General features: G+C 37.8%; 2 protein-coding genes across 2 annotated transcripts in view; both read right to left on the bottom strand.

Moving 5' to 3' along the window:
• The window catches only part of LOC120455139 (high affinity cGMP-specific 3',5'-cyclic phosphodiesterase 9A), a 105,203-nt gene extending 80,187 nt beyond the window's left edge, over positions 1-25,016 (bottom strand). The window contains exons 1-3 of the mRNA XM_039641043.2: positions 24,390-25,016; positions 14,543-14,619; positions 2,605-2,633 (exon numbers count right to left, since the gene is read on the bottom strand). The gene's annotated coding sequence lies outside the window, so the exon portion shown is untranslated. The remainder of the gene's footprint in view (positions 1-2,604; positions 2,634-14,542; positions 14,620-24,389) is intronic.
• A 150-nt stretch (positions 25,017-25,166) lies between these two features.
• On the bottom strand, positions 25,167-26,292 carry LOC120456257. The gene has a single exon (XM_039642976.2). It carries the CDS (start codon positions 26,290-26,292, stop codon positions 25,228-25,230), a length of 1,065 nt encoding a protein of 354 aa, XP_039498910.1. The 3' UTR covers positions 25,167-25,227.
• Between the last annotated feature and the right edge of the window lie 20 nt (positions 26,293-26,312).

Here is a 26,312-nt window from a genome sequence, read left to right on the forward strand (position 1 = left end):
AACATTTAGTATCGTGTTTCTGGGTTCCTCTTGGAATAAATCAATCAAAGCACAGGTAAATTAATTGAGATTTTGTTTAAGTCACCAATGAAGATTTCCCATTGCTTTTGCAAGTTTTTTACATTTCGTTATTTAATAAATTGTACATATCGACCGTGTAATATTCACCAATGATATCTGCTTATTGCTTATATAGCCAATGAACTCAACACTCGAGCAGTCCATAAAAGGCGATAATAATAGTCGAACCTCATGAAAATGAGTGTTATTCGGCAATAAGGCTGCGTCAAGTCACATAAGAAAATTGTGATCCCGCCGTAAACTCGGTCTTCGTGTTAATTACATGAACTCAAGCATGCCACCATTTCCATCTCCATTCCCCAAAACGCCCCAATTTCTCATTTTCCATCCCCGCCTAAATTTGGAGGCTTCGTGACAGAACCTAACGACAGAAATCGACATCCATTGCGCGACCCAACATGCAAATCAAATTATTTTGGCATATAAAACGCTTATTAACAGATTATATGCTCACTCAATATTAACTGACTGACTGAGTCGCTTGAATGGCAGTCTTCTCCCCCCTTGTCCCTTCCCCCACGGCAAATACATTTATATTTTGCGAAAGTGGGCGGCATTCTTCCTTTGTTTTTCGTCTTGGATTTTAATACCCTTTGATGGTATCGGAGGCGCAATGAGTGCTAAGCACTTTGGCTCGCTTATTTATATTTATGGCCGATAACAACCGACAGTCGACAGTCGACACTTGGCCATGAACAAACAGACAAACGGATTTCAATATTTGTTGGCGTCTTTATCTATATCTGAACGATAGCGGGAATAGGGTATCAATGGTCTTGGGTTTCGTTTAAATGCCCTCGCTTCACCCCCAGATGATTAAATTATATATTCAAGGTATTGAAAATATTTGAAAAATACGAGTATACACATGTTTATTTGCTCAGGGCTTGCAACGAGTATTTCGATTGGATTATGCCGATTATTTGGTAATGTCTTAACTTTAATACTCAAAAACACTATCAATTTAAAAGAATTATTTTTAGTTTGGCGATTGAATATAGCTGATTTATATACATTTGCATGCGTTCTTTGATTTTATATACGTAAGCTATATTTATGTGTACCAAAACCGATTTTACAGTGATTTTTTATTAATTTATATAAATTGTATTATAATTAAAATTAGGTATTGAATTTCTACATAATTCTCTGCAGATTCTTGAGCATTTTCTTTGAATATCTTTCAGCTTGAACTTAGTTTGCTGTTTTCTTGTGTCATCGTCGTTTTGTTTTCCTTTGCTAGAAAGCGTGTTTAGCGTCTGGCAAACTTTTTCATCACATTTACTCAAGGCTCCCCATTCAGGTGTGTTATTCAATAGTGTTCTTTGAAATCATCATGACAACGGCTTGCAGTTGTTGTTTAGTTAAGAAAAGTATGACACCATTAAAAATTAAATTCATTATTTTTTGGCACGCACGAACGACTTTATCGCAAATTATTAAAGCTATAAAATCTCCTGCCTCTTGAAATAAATTTGATTCTCTTGCCGTGTTGAATTTGGTGTTTGCTACATGAATTAATTATTTAAGATCATTGGCCAATGCCAACAAAATTTAAATTTGAATGATGGGCTGGTTATAATACTAATAATAATAATATTATTAATAATTATAATCATTGGATATCCTGGCCCGCCTTGTCCATCAGCCATTTCATTTGCAGACAGCCACGCAAAACAAACCTAATTACACTTTACTTTCACTTTCTCTGCCAGCAACAGGAGAAAGTCGTGGCGGAAGGGAAAGGGCGGTGCTAGGGACTTTGGTGAGAAAAACTTCAAAAGCTTCTGGTCAAAGCAAAGTTTGTCCGCCTTGGCATATTTTGCGTAAAATACATTTTGCTGCCGGTCGATGTATAATATTCCTGGCCTTTGACCAATTTGAAGAGCCAATAAAACCGTTTAAAGCGTTGTCGCAGATTTATCTTCAATTTTTTGTTTTTTTTTTTTTTTGGCAACCAAACAATGGCAAAAATAAAGAAATGCTGATGAGAGCCGGCATTGACATTTATTGTTCACTTGACAACATAATGAACATTCTTATATGCAAATAAGTGTGTGCGAGAAAGTGTTATAACGCGTTTTTCAAGCGCTTATTTGTATGTTTTATATTTAAATAATAAATGGGCAGCCGCCCCCATAGCGAGGCGCTCATAAGTAGGCAATGATTTTTGCCCAGCTGCCCAACAACCACCCACTAACCACCCACTAGCCACCCACCAGAAGCCACCCCAAAAACGAAGGGCCGTAATGAGCGTGTCATTTAGCGTAATTTCACTTGATTGTTATGGCATTACAACAATGCCCCAAGTACAATACACACGCACAACAAAAGGCGGCGAGGAGTGTGCAAGTTTATCTTATCATCGCAGGCTCCGCGCTCTTGGGAAAATTTCAACATTTTTCGAGGGCGGAAAATGCGGGGTGCATATGCATAAATTATGAATGGCTAGGCCATGGCATTTTGTTGATTTTGTAGCTTTTGAAAAACGCTTTGCTAATATTTTATGTGGCCAAAACTCACCTGCAGTACCGACAAATTCACAGGCGCGCCTGAAACAAAATCGAAAAGAACTCAATGTTATTTATATTTTCTTTGTACAAGAAAATAGTTATTAAAGCTATTTCCTTGACTCACTCGAACTGAAGTATGCGTAATGGATATTAAAACAACGATCGCTTAAACTAAAACTATAAATTAATTTGATACTTTTTTCTGCTGGTGTAGAGTAGACAGAATTTTGTGCTTAGCTCACATTGAAATATATGTGACTCCATTATGATTGACTAATTTAGTTGAGTGTCTGCTGGTGCATCTGTGTGTCCATTCAGCTTGATGTTATATCGTATGTTAGCCAGTTGTTTTGTTTATTTATTTTTCCAATTCGTTAATTTGCTGCTGCTGTTTCGTATTGTCACCAAATTAATTGGCTGCTCCTGGTGTCCTGCTCATGTCCTTCTGGCTGTTCGTCTAAGTGAGTATTCCAGAGGCAGAGCTCACACAGTTCGCACACTCGGCCACTCTGGCACTCACACACTCTCGTGTACACCGATAGGCGTACATGTGACCCGTATTAAGCCATCAATGGGATACAAGCAATTTCGTTTAATTAAAACATGCCAATACACACACATTGCCGACCAATGATTATGACGACGGGTACTTTGCGATGACTTTGGCAATGGCCATCCAAAAAAGCCAACTCGATCGAGAAAGAACATATAGAAGAGTTGAGCAAGCCTGTGTGCCCAATGCACACTCAAATTTTATGCACGATTTGCAGCAAATTGAGCATCCCTGAGCTACCGAGAAAACGAGAACAGGACCTCAAACATTAAGTAAAATCGAAAATTGAAGGGATAAATCGACAGAGACAGCTTTTTCCCATTCTCATTACGGTCAATATGAGATTTTCTTGAAGCGAATTAATCCATGGTTTTTTTTAGCCCTTCACCTTGTTATACAAACATATTATTTTACTTTTTACTTTGATGATGATTTTTGAATATTGGCCGAAAATCGTTTTTTTTTGTTTTTTTGCGTAAATAATTATCAGTATTTTTATCACAGCATTCGAAATAGTGGTCCAAAAATGGAATGTCATACCTCGTTGAGTTCGTAATTAAATTTCCAATCGAACTGTGTTTTCAGAAAAAAATTCTATTTCTTTTCGATTTTTTGCAAATTTTGATGATGTTACCCCTTACAAAAAATGCGAAAAAATGGCCAAAAATTATTTTAATAAAGTCGGTCAAAAAGTGACATGGTTGGTTAGTATTGGTAATTAGGAGCACAAAAATGTAATTCTTTTAACTTTCTGACCATTTTTAGCCAAGTTATACCGAAAATATCAATCGTAAATATTGCATTTTTGCTAAAAATCGTTTTCCCTTTTTTTGCGATTAATAATATCAGTATTTTCATCACAGCATTCGAAATATTGAAATATCTTGAAGCAACAGGAGTTACATGAAAAAAGAAAGGTAAATGGCAAAAGGCCAAAAACAAAAGTGTGGAAAAACAAAAGCTTCAGCTACTAAACACGAAGAAAAAAGAAAGAGAGCATACCCAGCCTGCCATTATGACAATTTAATCGAGCGGAAATAAAGTTCTTAAGCATCATAAACAAGATTTAATGTGACAAAAAGGCAAATCACAGTTGGCAGACGAAAAACGAAACGCGAAACGCATTTTGAGTGGGTGGCAGAAAATGTCAAATGGCATTTGCCCCAAAGGGCGCCAAAGAAAAAAAAAATAAGAACAACCCCAACCCAAAAAAAACTCCCCTTCTTCGAGCCCCAAGCCTATCACGAAATGCCGCGGTCTAGTTACAACTTCAAGCGTTTCCCTTTGGATTATGAAACCGTAAAAAAGTCGCCGTAATCTTCATTGACTGGATTCCCTTACACAGGTATACCCTTATATATACAGATGTATATATACAAGTTACGTTTACATACATATACATATGCGTGGTTGTGAGAGAATATGTATATTTGGCAAATACTTAACACATTCTACGCCTGCGAGGGGCGTTCTTTGTCAAATATATATAAGTACATCAAATAAAAAGGGGTATATCACTTCAAATTAGACCGTAAAAGACGCGGCAACTGTGAGGGTGAAGTGTGATTCAGGATATTGTTTGTTATATTTCCAAATTGATCACGCGAAGTGAACCCTTTGACCCTTTAAAAATATTTATTATAGTACACTGCCATTTACACTCATTTATGGTTTATTATTTAAATGTCTTTTTAGTGGGAACAACTTAAATTTAAAATTGATTTAATAACTTTTCCAGCACAATCTAGATTTCGTAAACTAAGTTTTTGCTTGCAATCTAAGTATTATTTAATTAAATATTAATATATATGTATATGCATCTTTATCATTTTTAAGAATAAATTTAAAAATTGGGTTTATATTATAAATTTATAAATTCTGTTAAATCCAATTAAGAGGTACAACCACTGCCTATTCGATTTGCCATGTCTTTGTCCAAGTTAGCCAAGTGTTTTGTGGTCGACACCTTTCCGGTTCATCCCAAATATTTGCGCTGCCAATGTCAATAAAGCGGAGAAGAAAACAAGAGGGCGGCAAAGAGAGCACGAGGAAAACTGCGGAAAATGTGGAAATTGTGGCAAGATGAATGACACGCTGGGACGTTTGGCAATTAGAGCGACTCCGTTTTCCAGCTGGAATTTAAACCCAAAATTACAGGAAACCTACAGAAATTTTCGGCCAATATCAACCGGCAATTAATCAAAGGCAATCAAACGACGACTGCGAACATTACGCAATGTCTCGTCGCGGCGACAAGTAGCCATCTAAATAGTGTCATCAATAAATGTCTCACCCAAGTCGGGCACTCCATCAAACGTGCTATCAACTATCAACGGTAGCAATATGTACATTAAAAAAAAAAAAATGTTCCGATATTGAGGGCGAAAATACTGGACAAAAAAAAAGAGTCAATAAGACTTTAGAGTAAAGGAAAAGTGTAGGCAGTGTCAATCACGTCAATTGTCAATCGGCTTATCGCAAATGCAATCAAATCGAAATCGAGCAAAATACAAAACTTAAGGCGGAGAGGTCTTATCGCCGATAAATCAATCAAATCAAATCAAATCAAAGTCAATAATGGCAAATAACAATTAAGCTCAAGTTGACTTAATGAGCTGGGAAAATAACGAAAACCAAAACAGCAAGCAGATGCTAAATCTAAAAAATAAAATATACATTAAATCATATAATAAATAAACATTTAAAGAGTTGTGTATTTACTAAAACACAATTTAAGCATTGAAATTTGACTACGATCATTGTAAATATTATTTTACCCAGTCATATTGCACAAAAAATGTGAAAAATTTCAGAATTATAAAAATGAATCAATTCTGACATCCATTAATGACCTATTTGTTCACTTCACATTCAATTTAAAATGCCAGCTTAGATTTCATTTACTTGGAATTTAGCAAAGTAGAATGAATACGTGTAAGAGGTAAACATGTTTCACTTCTGAAATATATGCAATATTTATCAAAGAGCATTTCAATTAAATTCTCGACCGGAGCAGAGGCAAATACAAATTGATGTAGCATAATTAGAGATTGTAAATTAAATTGATGGCAATGCCGGACAATTAACAAGTCAGTTGAGTGATGTTGATTCAGCGCAAATCGTTTGGGGTGTAAAAATACACGACCCACTCCCCCTTCTAATTTTCCCCCTCCTCCATTCTCTCTCTAATCGATGGCAATTAGACGGGGCTGGCTTAAATCGTTTATTTGCATATGATTGATAGGCATCGATATGCGAGGGGGAGGTGGGGGAAAAGGGAAATGTGCGGAAAATAAACCCATGGAGCTGAAAAATGAAGACATTTACATGACAACATTGTTGCTCGTCACTGTCCCATTTGTCAGTGTGCCATTGTGTGTGTGTGAGTATGTTAGTATGTGTGAGTGTGTGTGTGCCAGTGTATGTGACTGTGTATTTGCATTTGTACCGCTGACAGTGCCTAAGCGGCCATTTTATCATGTCTTCCTTTCAGCACACACACACTCACACTCTCGCTCACTCACACCCTCACATATGTGGCAGTTTTATATGACAAATGATTGGTGACACATCGTGTCTTTCCCGCTCTCGCTTCCAACTTTCTCCCATTTCGCACACCTCCCCCCGCTCTTTTTCACATTTTCCATTTCTCCGGACTGTTTCCCACACGCCTAAAAAACAAACAACAAACCAGCCGAGTTGCAGATTTAAACAGATATCGGATTAGTGGCCAAATGGCAAGTATAAAAAAGTTGAAACGGGTAGCAGGAAAATGGAAAAAGTTGTTAGATTATGCACCATTTATTATTGCCTAGAAGGGTACATATTATAATAATATAGGTACATTAAACCGATATACAAACTAACTTTTTTATTTATTTTTATTCATTTTTACCCAAGCACCTTTGGCAATTAAAACTGTTATTTTTTTAACATAATTCGTAGCGATGCATCGAACAAGTTTATTTATTTGCCTTGAATGATTCTGACACATTAATTAATCGTATTTTATGAGTCTCAAAGAAATGCCACACAGTGCCACACATTGAATCTGCATACATATATTGGATGTCATCTGAAGTCGGAAAAAAGTCAACTCAAAAGAAATCGCATTTCGCATATAACTAGCAATTTCTTTAGTTTCTCTCACATCACTTGCAGCTTGCACTGAAAACGGGAAAACAGGGAAGATGCATGCGAAGGAAGCTTTTATTTTTCCATATCCTATGCGACCACCTTTGACTTTTGTACCCCTCACCGTGCCTTTAGTGTCACTTGCCAGGACCAAATGAATGCCGCGCACTTCACCTATGGGTTGTCGGGTCACTTGCATTTTTATTTCACTTTTTCATTTCAATTTTTTCGTTGTCAGCTTCTTCTCTGAATTGATGTTGCTGCACAGATACTGGCTACTATTGCAACATTAAAGGCGGTTTAATTAAGTTAGCCGGCGGAAATTATTGAATTTTACATGAGTGCATTTTCGATTTCATTAAATGGAGGAGGAAAGGCCAGATACGCATTGCGACAAAAATAAAATCGATTTTGGCCGCGAAAGATGCAATAATTGAATGGCGCTGCACTTTTAGTGCATTTCCAAAAGGATTTACCAGGATCTGACCATATGTAATGTTTAAAGTCCAGATAAGTCCCTTTTCAAGCATATTTATAAACATAAATATTACAAAATACCTTTGTTAATGTTTACAAAAATATTCTTCTCATAACATCTATGTGAACCAATAATTTCTAAAATGTCAAGCTTTATTTGAAGTTTATATTGAGGTTTGAACTGGCTACCTTTCGGTGTTCACAGCTGAAAAACTGCACATTCCCGTAGAACCACGAATAATCTGTTAATGGACGCGTTCGTGGCAACGGAAAAATCGCATTACCAGATTTTAGCCCCCGATCCAAATGCAACTAAATTACCCAATCGGCATCTTACCCAAATGGAACTGGAATTCATCAGCAACCCGACTGCCGATGCCCGCGATTCAAATCTCTGCCTGCGATCTTTCGAATTTGAAATGCGGAATGCTAATCCGTGGGGCGAACTTTGCCAGTTTGCTGCCCTTGATTGTGGAATCCATAGCGAAGATACAGGCCAGAGAATGTACAGGCGGCGGAAAATGCGCAAAGGTGAGGGAAATAAAACTGGGCATGTCATAAAATACGCCTTCTACATTCAAAACAAACCAAAATAATATAAACAGAGTCCTAAAGTATGCAACGAAGACCCACTGAATTCAGCAATTAAAAAAAATACTTTTCTACACTTTTATGGGTGATTTTAAAACCCATTCTTTGTTTTACTACACAGCAAATAGAATAGATTGCAGCAGTGCAATGCGATACCAAGCGGAGTCAACAAGTCAAGTTGCAAGGACCTCCAATTAGAAATAGTTAGCTATTATGCTGTATGTGTGTGTGTACCTGTATGTGTGAGCATGTGTGTGCGGTGCATGTGTGCGCGTACGTGTAAGGGATTGTGTGAAATTTAGCACGCCACACAAACACATGGGGAGATACCGATTTATGCCTGGCCGTTAGCAAGGAGCCAAAGGAGCGAAAAGGAGAAAGGTGCAACAGTTTCACCTTTGCGCCATATTTATGTTTGGCACCGCACACACACACACACAAACACGGGCGTACACACAAACAAGTGGCGCGCGCGAAAGGGACAGGTGGCCCAAGTGCGAAAGGGAGAGGGCTAGCCCTGGCACGCGGTGACGTTGCTTTTGACCTAGTAAAATGCAACAGCGTTCAAGTCAAAGTGCAATGTTGTTGCTGCCCATAACAAATGCAATCCTCACTGCCATCTGCACCACCCACATTCAACCACCCAAACCACCATATTTACGCTCACACGCGCAAACACACACAAACACACACAAAAACACACACACAGTGGTAGCAAATGACAGCAAATGCATAAAGCAGACAAAGGGAATTCCCACTCTCCGTTTGATATGCATAATGTGACTAAGGACTTGCCAAAATCAGGTTAAGTGAAAACGGGAAAAACTTCAACTTAAAGGCGAAGAAAAATGGTCAGAAAAGTATGCAGCCACACGTAAAATGGTTGCCACTTTAAGCCACAAATACAATATTACCAAGGCAAATGGGTCACCTTAGTAATTGCGTTAATATTTCAGGGAAAATGCTTACAACCATTTAAAAATACTATTTTCTATTTGAATTGACGAAATATTTCATTGCATTTTATAAGATGTTTTAGTAAGATTAGGTTTAAAGTATCTCATTTGATATTAATCACAGATGCTTTTTGAAATTTACTTTCGGTAGAGGCAAAGGAGAGTGAAAAGAAAGTAATTACCTTCAGCAATGTTTCACGAGCCACAAATTATCTCCTCAAGTAAATCCACTAAATTATTTAAAATCTTCTTTTGTTTTCTTACATTGATATTTAATAAAGTGTTTTAAGTGGCTATCAATTTTATGAATTATTCATGTAGGGTGTCCAGCTTTGATAAGGATTTTCGCACTGAACTTCCGGACGAAGTCCACTGTTTTCTTCGGTTCTCATTTTGCGAGTCGCGTGCGGCGAGGCAACCATCTTCAATGTGGCACTAACTAACTAGTTAGACACTAACAGCTGCCATTGTAGCCGGGCCTGGTGAAGCACATGCAAATTTAAAAATGCATTACATGTGAGTGTTTCCAGAGGGGTTGAAGGTGGTGTGTGGGTGCTGTGTTTGGTGGGTCAGAGGTCAGATAGTGGCAATATATATACACAAGTCTCACGGCGAAAGTGAGGAAGAAGACCGCTGGAAGACTACAAAAAAAAAATGCACACATGAGGGTAAGAGAGGAGAAAAACAACAAGGCCACTTTCTGTGTGTCTTCATGGGTCAGGCAAATAAAAAGGGTTTTCACATGTGTGTGTGTGTGTGTGTGTGTGTGTGTGTGCGGAAAAGTGCCGGAAAAACGGGAAAAGTGGGAAGAGGCTGCCGAAAACAACCCTGACACAATGCAATGAACTTTAAACCCCACACAAATGTTTGACTTGGCCAAATATTTACCCATGTCAAAGCCAAACAAAACCTAAACAACAAAATATTATTCATTATGAAAATGTCCGAAAACGAAAAATCTACTGCATGTGAGCCAAAAATTTCACCAGTGGTATAAAAGTGGAAATCCCTCAGAGAACTTTTTAAATAAACGAGAACTTTGCCAAGAATGTTAAATTAATTGACAAAATTTCAGGCAGACAAAAAATGAAATGCAAAAAGCACTATTAAGGTACAATAATTCCAACACTAAACAATTTTCAACTAAAAAGGTTTAAAAGTATTGAAAAGGGACTAATATAATTGGATTATTTCTCATTAATTTCATAACAATAAACTTTTGAAAAATTGAAACCTTTTTCTTAATACAAACCGAGATTAAAAGCAGCATACTCTGTAAAATATTGTCACTTTAATTCAGTAAAATTTGCACCCATTGCTGTTAAATTTTCGATGGGAAAACAAGGAAGCAATTATGTTTATGCAAACTGGTTTTTTGTTCACACAAGAGCACTTTTATTCGACGATTTTAGATGAATTTTTTTGAGTCAGGAAGTAGGGGAAGTATCGAAAAAATCGCTGTCAAAACCACAACAAAGCAAATCTTTGATAACATAAACTCAATTAACACACACATAGGCTCCACTCACACACACGCACATACATACACACACACTCGCAGAGAAAAGCACCCCAAACATTGACATGTATTAAAATACCTTTTTGCATGTCCTGTGACAGGCAGCAAAAATTAACCGAAACAACGTCACGGCTCGGTTCCTTAAATGTGAATGTGATTGTGAGTGAATCAGTGTGTGAGTGTGTTTCTGGATGTGTGTTTGTGTGATCTTTGCTTGTGTGAGTGTCGGCAATTAATGCTGTCATTGTTGGCACAATATTTTACCTGCTTTGCGTGCAGTCACAAAATGCCAATTTAACCAGAAGGGGATTCTCAAAATATAAGCAGAACCTTAAAAAAGGTAAACAATATAATACTGAAAATAAATAACTAAGAATTCAAAGCAATTAAATACAACTAAAGAATAGACGATAAAGTCTGAAGTTCTGCATAAAATATTATATACCTTCTTAAATTTCCTGGATTCATACTATACAATATGAATTCCAGGACAAATCAAAAACTGAGCCAAAAAGAAATATCCTTGCAAAAAATAATCGAAATGAACTGGCTATTAATTTTCATTTTCCGGTATTTGCAATCCGATCAAAACAAGACGAATGGAATCGAATTGTTTTGAAAAAATGCCAAATTAAACGCTCTTTGACTTTGGTTTATTTTTGTAGCACCCACCCACCCACACTCACGCACTCATATACGAATGTTGGTGGCACACACAGACACACCATGTTTCATTAAAGTAAACAAACATCCAAACATTTTTGGATCCCAACATTTTTGAGGATGGCATTCTGGTTTCCGTTCTCGAGTTCTGTGTGCATTTCTTTTACCACTTTCCTTCCATTTTTCCACCCACTTTTGAACTAGTATTGTTTCTGAGCTTTTCACACACCAACACCCCCCACATACGCACACACTCAAACACTGCCATCCTGCAATATCCTTTTTGCAGCAGTCACAATCAAATGGCCGGATAGAGAGATTGCATCTCTTGTGGCACAGAAATTGCGCATACGCAATGTTGTCACTGGCATTTTTCCGCAAAGATAGCTATCAGCAAACCGTAGTATACATTTATGCCATTCAATTGTTCATGATGAGCACACACACACATGCAGACAATAAAAGATTTCCGAAATGAACGCCAACGTTAAAATTTATTCGCGTTGCCGCTCACAACATTCATAAAGGTAAACAAGCTAAGGAATTTCTGCGGATCTGATCGGCAAACAAATTACCCTTTACTTCGATTTGGATTAACTACGCGCAATAATACGGATTTTTAATGCATATTTATTCGCAGCAAAAAGGATTTTTTGCATGGCATATATTACATATTGGATATGCTATGGATTTTCCGCCAAATATTAATATACATAGAACTCATAAAAGCAGCAAACAAATATGATATCCAGTTTTGCAGCATTAAAAGCTGCACAGCAAAAGCCCAGAAATTCATCAAAGAATTTAAAATATATTTTAATAAAGTGTTCTCGATTCGTATGAAGTGCTTTATTGGCCCAACCATATTCCCCGGGGTATTATCATCTGTCATTTGCAGCGAATCAAGGCAAACAGAAATGAGGAGTGATTGAGGGGATGAGGGGGTCCACATCACAGAGAGAGGTGGCTCAAAAACCGAAACCGAAATGCAAAACGTGACTTTTCCCGGACCCGTCGACTGAGGCGCTAACGGCCAGACTTGCTGACTACGGCGGACAGACTTTAGACTTTCCGGCTTCCCGTCTTTTCGTCTTTCCGACTTCCAGACAGACGGACGGACGAACAGGCAGCCAGTTTTGTAAATTTGTTTGCCTTTCCTCGCGCGTTCTTGGCAATTATTAGCGGGGCAAGTCAACAAGCCGCAAAAAAGAAAATAAAAAGTCGGGAGGGGCATCCCCATTTCCATAACGAAAACCCCTTTTAATATCAATAAGCGAGCGAATAGAGGAAATTCCCAATTTACTGGTTTTGCTTTGATAGATGAAAAACGGGAAAACAAAATATATTCCGGCTTTTATTTCTCAAAATGTTCAGGCGAATATATATATATAAAATCTATAAATTGATAGAATAATAGATTATGATTACCTGTGAGCTTATTGTTATAAATAAATTAATGGAAATAAGCTAGTAATTAAAATAAGCCTAAACTTTAAGGGTATTGAAAGTAATATAATATTTAAACTTAATATAACTGAATTGAGGCCAACATGGAATGCTAATTGTTAGAAAATTAAGTTTTATACATTTATTAAAATTTTAATTTAATTTCATTTTGATTGATCAAATTGGGAACAAGTAAAACCGTTGATAAATTTATGGACTGCCGCCCAAGGATTCGATTGCAAATGCTCTGGTTTCATCCGCAGCTTTTGCGTTTCATGCATATTTATTTATTTTATGGTTTGTCTGCCTTTGCTGACTGCTGGCATACATATGTATGTATGTATGTATTTGGTTGATTGCAATCGATCTCCCATCTCCCACTTTCTGTGTGACCAACACCTGGACTCACCTGGAGATTCTCATCAAAATCAATTTCGGGTTTTAGTTAACAAGCAACAACAAAATATGCGAATAAAATTGCACAATCGCGGGGTGTTTTTTTGTGTTTTGTGAGATTGGGTTTAAGGTTTTGTGTTTGTGTTTGAGTTTGAGTTTGAGTTTGGGTTGGGAAAACTTGAACAAAACCACAAGCCCGCCTAGTTGAAGTGTGGGTGGTGTAGATTGGTGGTTCAGTGCTGTTTAGGCGGTGGTGGTGCTTTCGAAGTGAGTTAAACCGCAAGAACCGCTGACCTGCTTACTTGAGTGCTGGACACAAAGTGGGGCCCATACTGGCTGTGTGTGTTCGTGCAACATGCAACACCACCGCCATCCCCCGTCTATGAACACGCAACCCTACGCTGACAACAATGCAACAGACACAACCGACAACACCCAAAAGAAATTGCAACAGAGCAACAAAAGATAAAGACAATGGCCAAAACTTAAGGTAAACTTGTTAATGCCGTGACAAATTATTAAATATCAGACCCGAAAATAATATTTAAACTTTTTAGCAAAAATACAACGCAACTAATGTCAAGTTCGAAATTTGTTTACAATAGAATTTAACGATTTTTACATTCTTTCGAATATTGTCAAGCATTTAAAACAAGATAAAATTTTAAAATATTTGTTTACTTATTTAATAAGATGATTGGTTGCTGTTTTGCCCACCTTTTATTATCAGCACAGGGTGATCGGTGAGCCATCATCTCTCAATGTCACGCGCAAAGACTTAATCAGACGTATTCAAAGCGAATTTCAAAACGCCCTTGATAAATGTGTGTATTAAGGTGCATTACCACCCAACGACAACTCGATGTATTTGCTGTTATTGTGGGCGCAACTATGTCAATCGGCGGGTTTTACTCGCTCAACGTATGCATTAGCCAAACTTAATTAATTACTTTGTCCGCGCGTAATTACAAAGTCAGCTAAGAGGGGTGTCTAACCACAAAACTCAATTGAACTGTTGAGCGAAGGTGGTGGTGCACCAAAACTGACGACAACTTAAGCGGAAAGTTTATATTGAGAGCGATTGGCTTGGGCAAAATCAAATAAGGTATTTTAATCAATTTATTCAATGAACAATCGATTAAAAAAAAATAATTAACCCTAAATTAAGTTCAAGTATATAAAGACCTAAATCACATTTATACGGTTGACTCACCTCTAAACCTCTAAACGGTTTTCCTAGATAACATCTTTATGAACTGGCGAAATTGATAAACCCCTTCAAGGTGATAACTGAAATAAAGAACGCAAATAAGTACATTGTGTGTGTGGGTGTGCGTGTGTGATTACAATGCCCAACAAGTGTGCAAATAGGTATTGATTCTATTTGATTAATTGTTACAGACAATCGAAAATGTAAACAATATGTTAACAGCTTGATTATCGCACACATTCCGATATGTGGGCTATTTGGGGGTGGCAATTCCGGTGAGACCTCTATAATTCCCGCGGTAATTAGACCAACATTTCAGTAGTACAGATAAAACCACACAAAACGGCAGCAGCAAAAATAATAATACCCAGTTTGAAATAAAACATAAAATAAAGAAGCAAAAAAAAATTGAGGAAAAAAAAACTATTTGCCATTTGGCGAATTCGACGATGCCGGCGTAATTAAAAATTTCTTATCAATTTCAATTGTTAATTGTTGTGGCTTATTCTACACACAGTAAGTACCGTGTTCAGGTATCTATATCTATTGTATATAAATTTATATGGACGCTCATACATTTACCATGCTTTATTGGTCTGAATGCGGAATATGCGAGGATAGATCGATAAAGCCAAAAAAAAAATCCCCCTAATACCGAAATGACCTGGCATATAAATATATTATGACGCTGAATATAATTTTGACTTTGCAATGTAGTTCCAACAATTGAATACAATACGTCTTATCTAGAAACCTAAAGTGACCACAGATTAGTTAGACCACGTTCTTATAGACAACATGGATTAATGGCTTCCACTAAATTACTTTCCACAACCCTGCCATCGCTTAAACTATTTATGCAGTTTTCAAGAAACACAAACAATTAGGATTTGGAATACCTGCTCCCAAAACGCAAATCAAATTCATAATGTTCGTCTCACTTTTCGCAGGTAAAGTAGCCTACACACGCAAAGCAAATGGCTGGAAACTACACATGCAAAAAAAATACAAGTTTTTTGAAAAGGAATTTTCATAACTATTTTTACTATATTTAATATATAATATTGATAATTGAAACACTGCCAGCAAAAGATACAAGTGGAATTAATAAGTTTGCTGCTTAACAACTTAGTATAGTTATCTATCCTGTTAATGGAACTGAAATGGAACTTGAATTTGTATTTACTTTCCCTTTATTGATATCATATTGTTTTGAACTTACTTTCCAGTGTTCCATAAAGAGAGGAACATTAGTAGCCTTGTCTTTGGCCTGACCTCAGAACTCAGTCGCATCCCCGAGGCTAGCAAATTGAGCTAGATGTTTTCACTTGCCATTTCCGGGCTGCAACAACAAACCGCAAGCCCACACACAGGGAAACACACACTAGCAGCACACACTGGCACACACTCACATCGTACAGCCATGCAAACCAACACTCTCGCACTGGGGAGAAATGAAAATTTAGGAAGGACATGGCATTGTTCCGATGAATCCTATTGTGGCCAACAGAGAAACCAAGCCAGGCCCAGTCGAATGGCATGCGTACTCGCATTCGCATTTGTATGTGTATGCGTATGCGTTACCATAATTACCATCATCATCTGGTTGTTATTGGAGGACTTATCGCATAAAAGGGTGAAAAGGTAGGTCGAATTGTGGGATATTAAATTAATTCATAGCTAAATGAATGGCAAACGCTTTCAATCGACATTCGTATTTATGGGAATGTAAGATTATGTGTTTAGTTTGCTACTCTAGGAGCATAAACGGAATGTGATAATTATTTGAAGACGCATTTCTCTGGCAATTCATTTAATGAAAATTGTGTCTATTACACCAAAATATTTGGTAATAAGGAACGAGTTCGCAGTATAGTTTAAATATTTGAAAGTATGGGAAAAAATGTAGTTTCTGTAGTTTTTTTTTAGTTTCAGTAGTTTTAAAGAACTTCCTCAAGCTTACATTTTATTTGGCAACTATTCCAGTTTATTGGCAATGAACATTGGGTTTATAATTTAGTTTGCGATTTTAGCTTTTTTTTCGTTTCGAATTAATGCCAAGGCGCCACATGATGTGCATGCAAAAGATATGGAGATGGGGGTTTTATACAACTTCGATTCCAGAGCGGCACGCGACTTTGCGCCTGCGCATTCGATTGAAATGAAAAGAGGCAACAAAAGTCGAGCGAATTATTTGGTCGAAAATCATGCTAGTCATGTAGCGACGTCAGTATTATATTTGTTTATTTTATTCGTACCGTATTTTCTGTAGCCGCTGACAAATTAAGCCAAAATGATAAAGCAAGCGTAGAGGTGTTAGCTTCTTTTTTTTCGGCTCTCAGACGAATTCCAATTTGTTAATGATCACAATAAATTCAATGTCCGCATGTGTGATCCAGACTTCTGGGTTTTATTTTTTTATGATTATTTGGATTATTTTGTGTATGGGTGTGTGTGGTTTTTTTGGCGACATTATCGTTTTGTGGCGCTAATTGGTTGGTTAAAGATTCGATACATTCGGTAACTACTAATAGACCACGGATCTCTGAGCCGAATCCATTATCTTTCGGGCCTGTTTGTGTGGGGCAAACAATGGAGAAATATTAAATGAAAAAAAAAAGAAAAAAAACGAAATAAGATCTTCAGCATTTGGCCCAAATTAAGTTCTGTTCAAACACCGTTCACGAACCTGTTATTTAAAAGCTGTTGACAACTTGTTGCCAGCGGACAAACAGCGCTAACATTTCCCAAGAATGCGAGATCACCTGTTGCCACCTCCCACACACACACTTCGTTATTATTATCCATATCTTTATCTGGGCATAATATTTTTATTGGGGATATTCTTTGGGGGACAGTCGGCCGCTTTGAAGCGAAGAGGCAAACAAAAGCATTGATCAAACAAACAAACAATCCCATCTATCTCATCTTTGACAATTCGTGACATTCCACAAATATTTACACCCTTATTCGGCCAGCCAACTAGCCCCGAAATACGTTTGTTTTATAATTCATGTACTTAAAAGACAATAAAACGCAATCCCAAGAATCTAATGGTTCATATTATGGATCATATATCCCGAATATCTCGTAAAAATGTTATCTACTTTTTTGTCTTTTTATAAAATCTAATGAAATGTAAGGCTATTAAATTTGGTAATTAATATTTATTTGCCCATAAGATGGACTTTATTGATACTTTTTAGTCAAATATCTATAATTTCATTTAGGTTTATAGCGATTTTATTTACATTTGATGGCGTATAGTAAAAGTGTGATAAAAAAAACCTAACCCGATGTTATTCAGTGCTTTTTAGTGTTGGTTATATGATATAACTCGAACTACTGTTATTAAAATAAGTTATTAGTAATTGAATCTGATTAAATTGACACCTAAATTGAATTGAGACCTGTGCAGTATTCATTTCCCTATTTATCACCAGATTTACCCGACCACTGACGCTTTTCAGGCAGATTATACGGCGTAGATATACCCTCTGTGTACCGAACATATATATCTAGTTCAAATTCAATTCGCAAACAGGTCGGCGACAAAACATTTGTTTGATAAAACGTTATCGGCCATGGGGGTCTCTGACACCCGAATAAAATGACTACGATGTTGAAGTTTGGGGAATGGAAAGGGAAAACGGCAATGCAGTTGGTATAAATTTAGAACCGACTTTTCGACAGTCCGTCGTTGATAATACAATTGTCTACGCTTTTTTTGTATTGCTTGTACGTTTATTTTTATATTTTTGGGTTGGCAGGTTTTTCTGCTGGCAGTGGGAACTTCTTGGTGACTTTTCTCTTCGATTTTAAGGCACAGCACGTGCAAGCTGCACTTGGCAATCTCTTTCCCCGATCCTCTCTGCGGCTCTTTCTCTTGGCAACTCTCTTTTATGGGCATAACCAGCAGACTTGTTTGTTATTCTCGCTGGCGGGGCAAAGTCCACCAAGTGATGCCAAAGTTCATTGGCTATTTTTACTATATTTACTATAATATATAAATGTAACTATTATTTTACTTCAAATTACAAAATGTGAGCGGTACACTTAATTTACTTTTTTATTACATTATCGTTTGATTATAAAAAATACATTGTAAATCCATATTTACATAGTTATTTGGAATAACTTTACTTAAATTGTTTTTGCTTGAAACACTTACTAAACGCTTTCAATTGTAAATTCATCTGAAAATAATCCTTCTATTAAATATAAAACCCTTTTTTCGTGTATAGTAAAATCATAGTACTTTCCCATGTTTCACAAAAACTGTTTACATTAATTGGAGTGAACTCGGGTTTTTAATCTACCAAGGGTGAGTGTTTTAAATATTTCAAGAATAAATACTCTCCACTTTTTCATCGCTCTCTCTTTTGAAACATTTTTTTGAACTCTCCGCCCAGCAGTCTTATCAATTTATTACGTTTTTCTGGTTGACTTTTTATACATGTTTTTTTGTATTTGTTGGATTTTTTGTTTGCATTACGTAGCACACTGATATGAGACGACAGGTCGTAATCAAGAGTCAAAGCCAGTCCCCCACAACCGACAAAGACCGCCCACCGACCACCGCCCACCCACTGCCCTTTTTTGAACGACCTTAACAAGCGACAAGTGAACTTTTGTCGGAATTATAGCGAATTAGTGGCGCGATTAATTGCAAACAATCAGAGACGAAATGTTGAAAATCTTAGAAACGTGTAAATATGAATTCGCTTTATGTAAGTCGCGTTTCCAATGGAGACTGCACCGATCCAGAGTCACGAAAATAGCAACAGACCAAACCGAACCGGTTAAGAAAAAAAGCGAAAAAAACCAAAAACTATGCGGCAACAGGTCCGATCGAAAAGCATAAAGTACACAGAGAGAAATGCACGCAATTAAGAGAGCTTTGCAAATACATTAATATGATTATTTGTAGTTCTTGCAAGTGGGCAAGCTTTTTTTAAAAACTTTAGATAGTGAAGTGAGTCATATGAAAAACAAAAAACCTCGTTGTCTGTCATTTTAATAACTCAAGAAATTTTCTTTGTTACAAAAACAATCATTAAAACTATATGAGTACTAATCCGTTACATATATATTTCTTTTATTATATTTTTCTAGAAGCAATATCTCAGCTTGTTAGAAATGTTTTTGATGGAGAGTTTCGTCAGGTGTAAGGAATACGAAATGTGGTTTGCTCCAGTCTCCCGACTGGCCTCCCAAGACCCCCTCTTAAGGTCGTCTGTAGAACGGAACCCCGGAGACAAGAGTCCCCGGACAAAGAAAATAAAAGAAAACACATATATACATTGATATGTATGTGAGTATATATAAGAGAGCTGGAAGGCAACAACCGGCACAACAACTTTGGCATTGCGTTATGCCAAGGCAAATCGCGATCATCATCGAGCCGGGCTTATGCCAATGGAACCCCTTTAATATGATCATCATTATTATCATTATCATTATCATTATCATTATCAGCATCATCGATGACGCCGGTCGAAGAATGCAACGAAAAACGAGTTTTCCCATCATCCTCAACGACCAGCAAGAAATATATGAGCACATCGCAATGCGCTCAAGTTCACCAAGATTGCAAGATCGGAGGATCAGAGGATTGGAGGATGGAATGGTATGGTATTGGGGGTATGTGGATTGCATGTGATGTGCCATCTGTTGGCTGCTCGCAGGCTAATGCAGTCAATTATGTGGTACATAGGCAGGCGGGCAATCAGGTTTAGGTTCGAATCGCCCATGCAGCAGTGATTTCGAATCCAGACTTTAAGTATAAGCAAAGAAAAAAATGATACATTTTCAAGCATGATCAGCTGAGTACAAAAAATACAGGTCCACAAAGCCATTTTTCAACCATTGAATAAGAATGATTCGCAGAGTTTTTCCAGTGACTAAATATACAAAAATACAATCTAGTCGAACGAAACTCGATGAAACAGATGATTTAGCCTACGTGACTGTGGCGAATTCTTTAATATTTGCCCAATATTTGGCAGTGCAAAAAAATCAGCATTTTGCAAGAGACTTGAGTGCCTCATTGTTTAAACATTTTTTGCAGTTAACAAAATACGAGTATAATAAAAAAAAACAAGCCGAAATATGAAAATCTAATACGTATTGGCAGAAACAAAACAAACCAGAACAAAAAACAATTTATTGTTATTAGTATTACTAAGTAATATTTTGGGAATAATTTCGCATTTTGTTTTGTTTCAGCTCCGGTTTGCTTGTTTGCTTTTCTTGGTGCGGTTAAAGGCAAACAAAACATGAAATTTTATTTACCATTTAACCAGCAAAGATCAGCAGATATATTTGTATACATAATAGCATACACACACTGCCATTTATGCGAATTTAATAGTTAAATTTTGGACAGCATAGGATGGTGAAGGTATGGCAAGGATGGATTGGTTTATCAAAAGTATTCATTTTTGTCGATAATTGCTCAGCATACAAAATAAATATAATTAAAAAAATTTTCTTCTTCTTATTAAAACACTTTGAAATTTTAAAAATATACTCTTTGTAGTTTTCCAACATTTAAGAGGTATCTAAATGTCGCTTTGGCAAGCCAGTCAACGTCATAGATTTATTTTGCGTATCTTTGGCGCCAGCTATCTGACCACATAACCAACAACAATAATAATAATAACAAGAGCAACGATAGCGGCCAGGCACTATTAAAAACATAATTTATCAACAATTTACATGCCAAGTCCAAGGCGTTTGTTAAGTGTTATTAAAAAATTACAAGCCTCGTCGTCAGCGAAGACTTTGTATGTAAAATTTCATGTACGATGGTATCATTTTGCAGTCTTATGAATATGCATGAAGTAGAGGAAGCTGCAGCGATAGTCTTACCAATCACTAACTAATACCAGTCTGGAGGATCCAGAGCCACAATTACATATATGGGTGCCATTGCACAAGCCAAAGAATTTCACAATTACAGATCTCCCATCTGAAGACCCAGCAATTATCGATGGGCAATTTGTGTCCGAATGCGAACAACAATCAAATAGCACATCTCAATATGATTGGTAGGTTTTTTTTTTCTTTTTTTTTGTTTAAAAGATACGGATTAAATAAACAAAGATCCGACAGCGTGGAAAATTCGGTGGATGGGGCTAAAAGTTTACAAAAGGTTTCTCTTATCTCCTTAAAGAACCGAACAAATTTACTAAAAAGAAAAAAAAATTTTAGAGCTTCTTACTGTCTTTACAATATATTTTTATGAGTTAACTATATTTCATGAACAAAAAACAATGTTTAATTAGTTAAGGTCTACAAAGAAGCAGGTGCTGAGATTGCTGACTACTTCCCCAACAAATCTGGCCAAATTTGGAGTATCTTATCTGCCATCGCATTCCTCACAGCCACTTGGCGAACGATCGCTTTTTTTGGGGAGGCAAAAGACTTGAGACTTAAGAACTGGGAACTAAGATTTCGGATATGTGAAGCATTCGGCACGTGGGTGACCGGCAAATGCGGAAGCGACACTTGACGATGGCCATATGTACATATGTATATGCGTGCGTAAAAATATCTGAAACTGAATCTCAATCTGAATCTGAATCAGATTCTCAATCCCAATCTGGATCTGAATGTGGATCAGTATCTGTATCTTGCGGTGCGCATCTTCAGTGCCTCATAATCATTCAAGTGGGTGTCTTCAACATGAATGAAATGGAATTGGAATTGAAATTGGAAGTGGAAGAGCAGCACAGTGGGGCCACAAAAAATCTCGTTTAGTCACTTTGCGAAAAGCACAAAACAGAGCAGAACAGCACCGACACAAATGCAGATACAAATGTGGATGTATCTTCGCATCAGCATCAGTATCTGTAACCGTGTGCCTGCAGAGCAATCGAATCAAGAGACAAACTGGGTAATTGGTTCATTATGTAGTAGAAGCCAACGACATCCGCTCGTTAATGTAAATTACACAATAGTTTCGAATCATTCTTTTTTTTTTCTTTTTTTTTTGGCCTGCACTTAATTTTTTATTCCATTTTTCTTCAGCTAATTGTTTGCGAGAAAACCCATGACATCGATAAATAAATATTTTCAACATCGAAATTATCGAAGATTATCTTTTCTCCTTTCTATTTGTGCATAAGATAGTAGAATTTGATGTCAAATTGTGGTAAACCTAAGAGACTAGACTGAAAAAGGGTAGACATAAATAATTAGATCAACAGGATGTCGAATTACCCATAAACATTTAAATTTCGCTAGACATAAGCAATAACGATAACATCAAATTTCCCCAGAAACCGAAACCGTTGGACACCTCGCTGATTTTGCTTACAAAGAATATATATGTACATATTGTATGTATGAAAAGCAACAAGTAAACGAAATGCGAAGAGGTTCCAAATTTATTTGTCTAGTGATCTTAAATTTCCCCGAAGGTCTAAACCCATAATTTCCCCTCCATAATCCCGCCCGATGTAAACACAGTGTGGAAACTTTCCATTAGTCCGGGGATCGGAGATAACAGCGAAATAATGCGCAGAGATCGCAGAAAATTGGAAATATAATAGCGATTTAGATTTATTTATCGTTTGTTTTTTTTTTTTTTGGTTCGAAAGTTTGGATGAGCTTCTACCGTAGTCTAAATTTATTAAACAATTATTGGACATTTTTTGTGCTGCCTGTTCTGTATTATATTTTTTGTATTATTGTGCCCCCCAAGAAAAGAGAGTCTAGTGATCGCGAAAGAGAGGAGACGAAAGAGACGTTGATAAAGAGAGGGAGGGAGAGCGGGCTGATAAAGCAGCAGGAGCAACAACAATAGCAAACAAATACAATGCGAATTATCAGTGGACTGCGTGATATGATTATCAAAAGGTTCCCCATTGCTGTTGTTGCTGCAGCGGCTGCTGGCAACGGCATTTCTTAGCATATATGTATGTACATATACATATGTGCACATATATATGTACCAAGAAATATATAGATTTATATAGGTATATAGCCAACAAACGCACATTCGAATACATGCAAACTTGGAACAGTTTATTCATCCAATCCATATATAATTAAGACGTTTCCAACGTGCTTTGATAGCGCCAAAAAAAAAACAGACAACAAACAACAACAACAAATTTTTCAAGAAATATGTAAACACCTGGTGATGGAGAATGCTAACTGAAATTTATGCTAAATAAATGTCAAAGAGAAAATGTAGAAGTAACTAGAACTAACTAATTGATGATTATTAAAAGCAAATCCCATGACCCATAGTGGTCAACTGTATATTGTTTAGTTTCGTTAAAAGTAAGCTATGATGGCGACATGTATTATAAATGGATGTAATTTCTTATATGGTGTCTTCTTTAATTAATAAGCACTCTCAGCTCCTAAGAAATTTGTTATCTTAGCACTTTTTCTATTTTTCCTAGAGTTTTTCGATTTGTCCATGTGAAATATCTACCATTTCCCTGAAGCATCTTAAGAATTATAGCATTAAAAGTTAATGTCAGAATAAAAACGATCCTGTTGATAGACTTGGATTTGAACAACCTTTTTCAGATCAGCGATAGAAAATCTCAGATAGAATATAGATAATTACCAAACAAGAATTAAATACCCGAATTGCGATGTGATCGATAGAGTGATCTCTTCGATAGATGCATGGACCACCCCAGTTCGATAACAGTGCCCGGTATGCTGGGGGTTATTAACCCCTGAAGTCCCCGTCTGGCTGCGCCACTGGGCACACACACGCACACACACACTGAAAGCGAGCAACTCCCACAGTTCACTTTCATTGATAAACTCGGCTCTTCGCTCTGCTTCTTCCCCCATGCAAATCCAATTGTCTGCTACTTACTTTATTTTTTTATTTATTTTTTTTGTTCCGTGGTGTGTGTGACATCAATCAGCATCACTTTGTTGTTTTTGGTATTGTTGCTGCTGCTGCTGCCGCTGTTTTATTTATTTATTTCATTTTTCTGTGTTGCTCGACAATTGAAGCTAACCAACATTAAACTATAACTTCCTCACAAACACATAAACACACACACGCGCACGATCTTGCACTCTCAACAAAAACAAAAAAAAAAGAACGAATTTCGTAGACTTATTATCATGCCGATTGTAATAAAATATTAACTAAAAGTAGGGAGACGCGCACAATTACATTAAATTAAACGCGAGTTAACAAATATTCAAATAAAAACAGTTTATGGAACAATTCATTAGTTTGGCTTATGAAAAAAAAACAACCGTTTTTTTTACCGTTGCAGTTCGGTCGGTCACTTGCACTTTCTCATTCAATTAGCTAATTTGAGACCGGCAGCACTTTTCCTGTGACATACCCGTTATTTAGGCAACTATTGTGGTTTGTTGATTAAAAGCGATCGCGATAAGCGTACGCCGTTTGTAAAGTTTGTAAACCAACTGAAAATTAACCGTAATCCGCGCGCGCAGCCTTCGCGAAATGAAACGCGTAAGTTTGCAGTGTGACCGGCTGGCCGATCAGCGCGAAATGCAGGCACGCTTTTGGTGTGACCATGCAGCGCGCTGCTCAGTGCCTGTTAAGTAGCTTACGCAAATGGCATGTTAACTAACAGTGCGCTTAAAAAAAACTGTAACTGTTATATGTATATTTTGAATTAAGTATTTCGTGTATTTTTCAAATTAGCGAAACATTGGCAAACGCAAACACACTAATAGATTTTGGGTGGATTGTGCAGCATGTGCAGCATTTTGCCGTACCAAGTCTTCGCCACGGGCGGCACAACCACCGGCAGCTCGAGCAGCTCGCCGCGGGAGAACTTGACGGTGCGGTAGGAACGACGTTGCCAGGTTTTGGCCTTCACCCAGACTGCTTTGCCGGGATACTCCTCGACGCGATTGCTCTCGCTGTGAGCGTGACCGGCGCCAGACGCACAGAGACTACCCATCTTCCGGGACATGACCGATGCCCGGGTGAAGCCCAGTGGTGCCAGTCCAAGTTCCAATTCTCGGACGCGGGCGAGCAGAGTTCGCGTCGAACCCAAGCACATCTCGTGGGCCACCGTCATCTCCTCGAGTGCCTGCCGCTTGATCTCCGCGTACTCCAAGCGGGTCTGGGTGCGCTCGAGTATCTTCTTGTATGCCTCCTTCAGATGGCGTCCCATCTTGAAGAGCTCCCGCCAGCTGGCGTACAAGTCACGGGCGTAGCGATAGCGCTGCAGGCACTTGCCCGCCTCCAGTTGCTTCGTTAGGTGAAAGGAGAGGACGCGTTCGTGCTCCTGGCGACCCTCGAACAGGTCCTTCTTTTGTCGCTGGAACAGACGATCCAGTGCCGAGATGCGTGCTCTACCCAGCTCCGAGCAGCGAACTAGAGCCTCCAGTTGCCTGCGAATGCGCAGGTTATTCCATTGCAGATCACGCACGATCGAATCTCTGCTGCCATGCATAATCATCCAGCGCGAGTCCTCCGGCTCCAGACCCTTGGACGCCTCCACCTCCGCCTCCTCCTCCTGCCCCCTGCCACCATCCACTTTGGATGCCCGCTCCTGGGAATCGATGGCCAAGTGGGCCTGTATCTCGTCCAGCGTTCGATTCATGGCGCCCATCTCTCGCTTTATTTGCAGCCAGGGTATCTCCTCGATTCCCGCCGGCGACTGCTCCTCCAACTCCTCATCCCCCCCATCGGACACAGATCCATCCAAATCCGAGATGCAATCGTGGTGAAACACCTCGACCTTCCTCCTTTTCATGCTATGGGTATGCATGAATGTCTTCATATTTTTGGCATTAGAGATAT

The sequence above is a fragment of the Drosophila santomea genome, chromosome X (assembly GCF_016746245.2).
Source record: "Drosophila santomea strain STO CAGO 1482 chromosome X, Prin_Dsan_1.1, whole genome shotgun sequence".
In the NCBI taxonomy this organism is placed as follows: Eukaryota; Metazoa; Arthropoda; class Insecta; order Diptera; family Drosophilidae; genus Drosophila; species Drosophila santomea.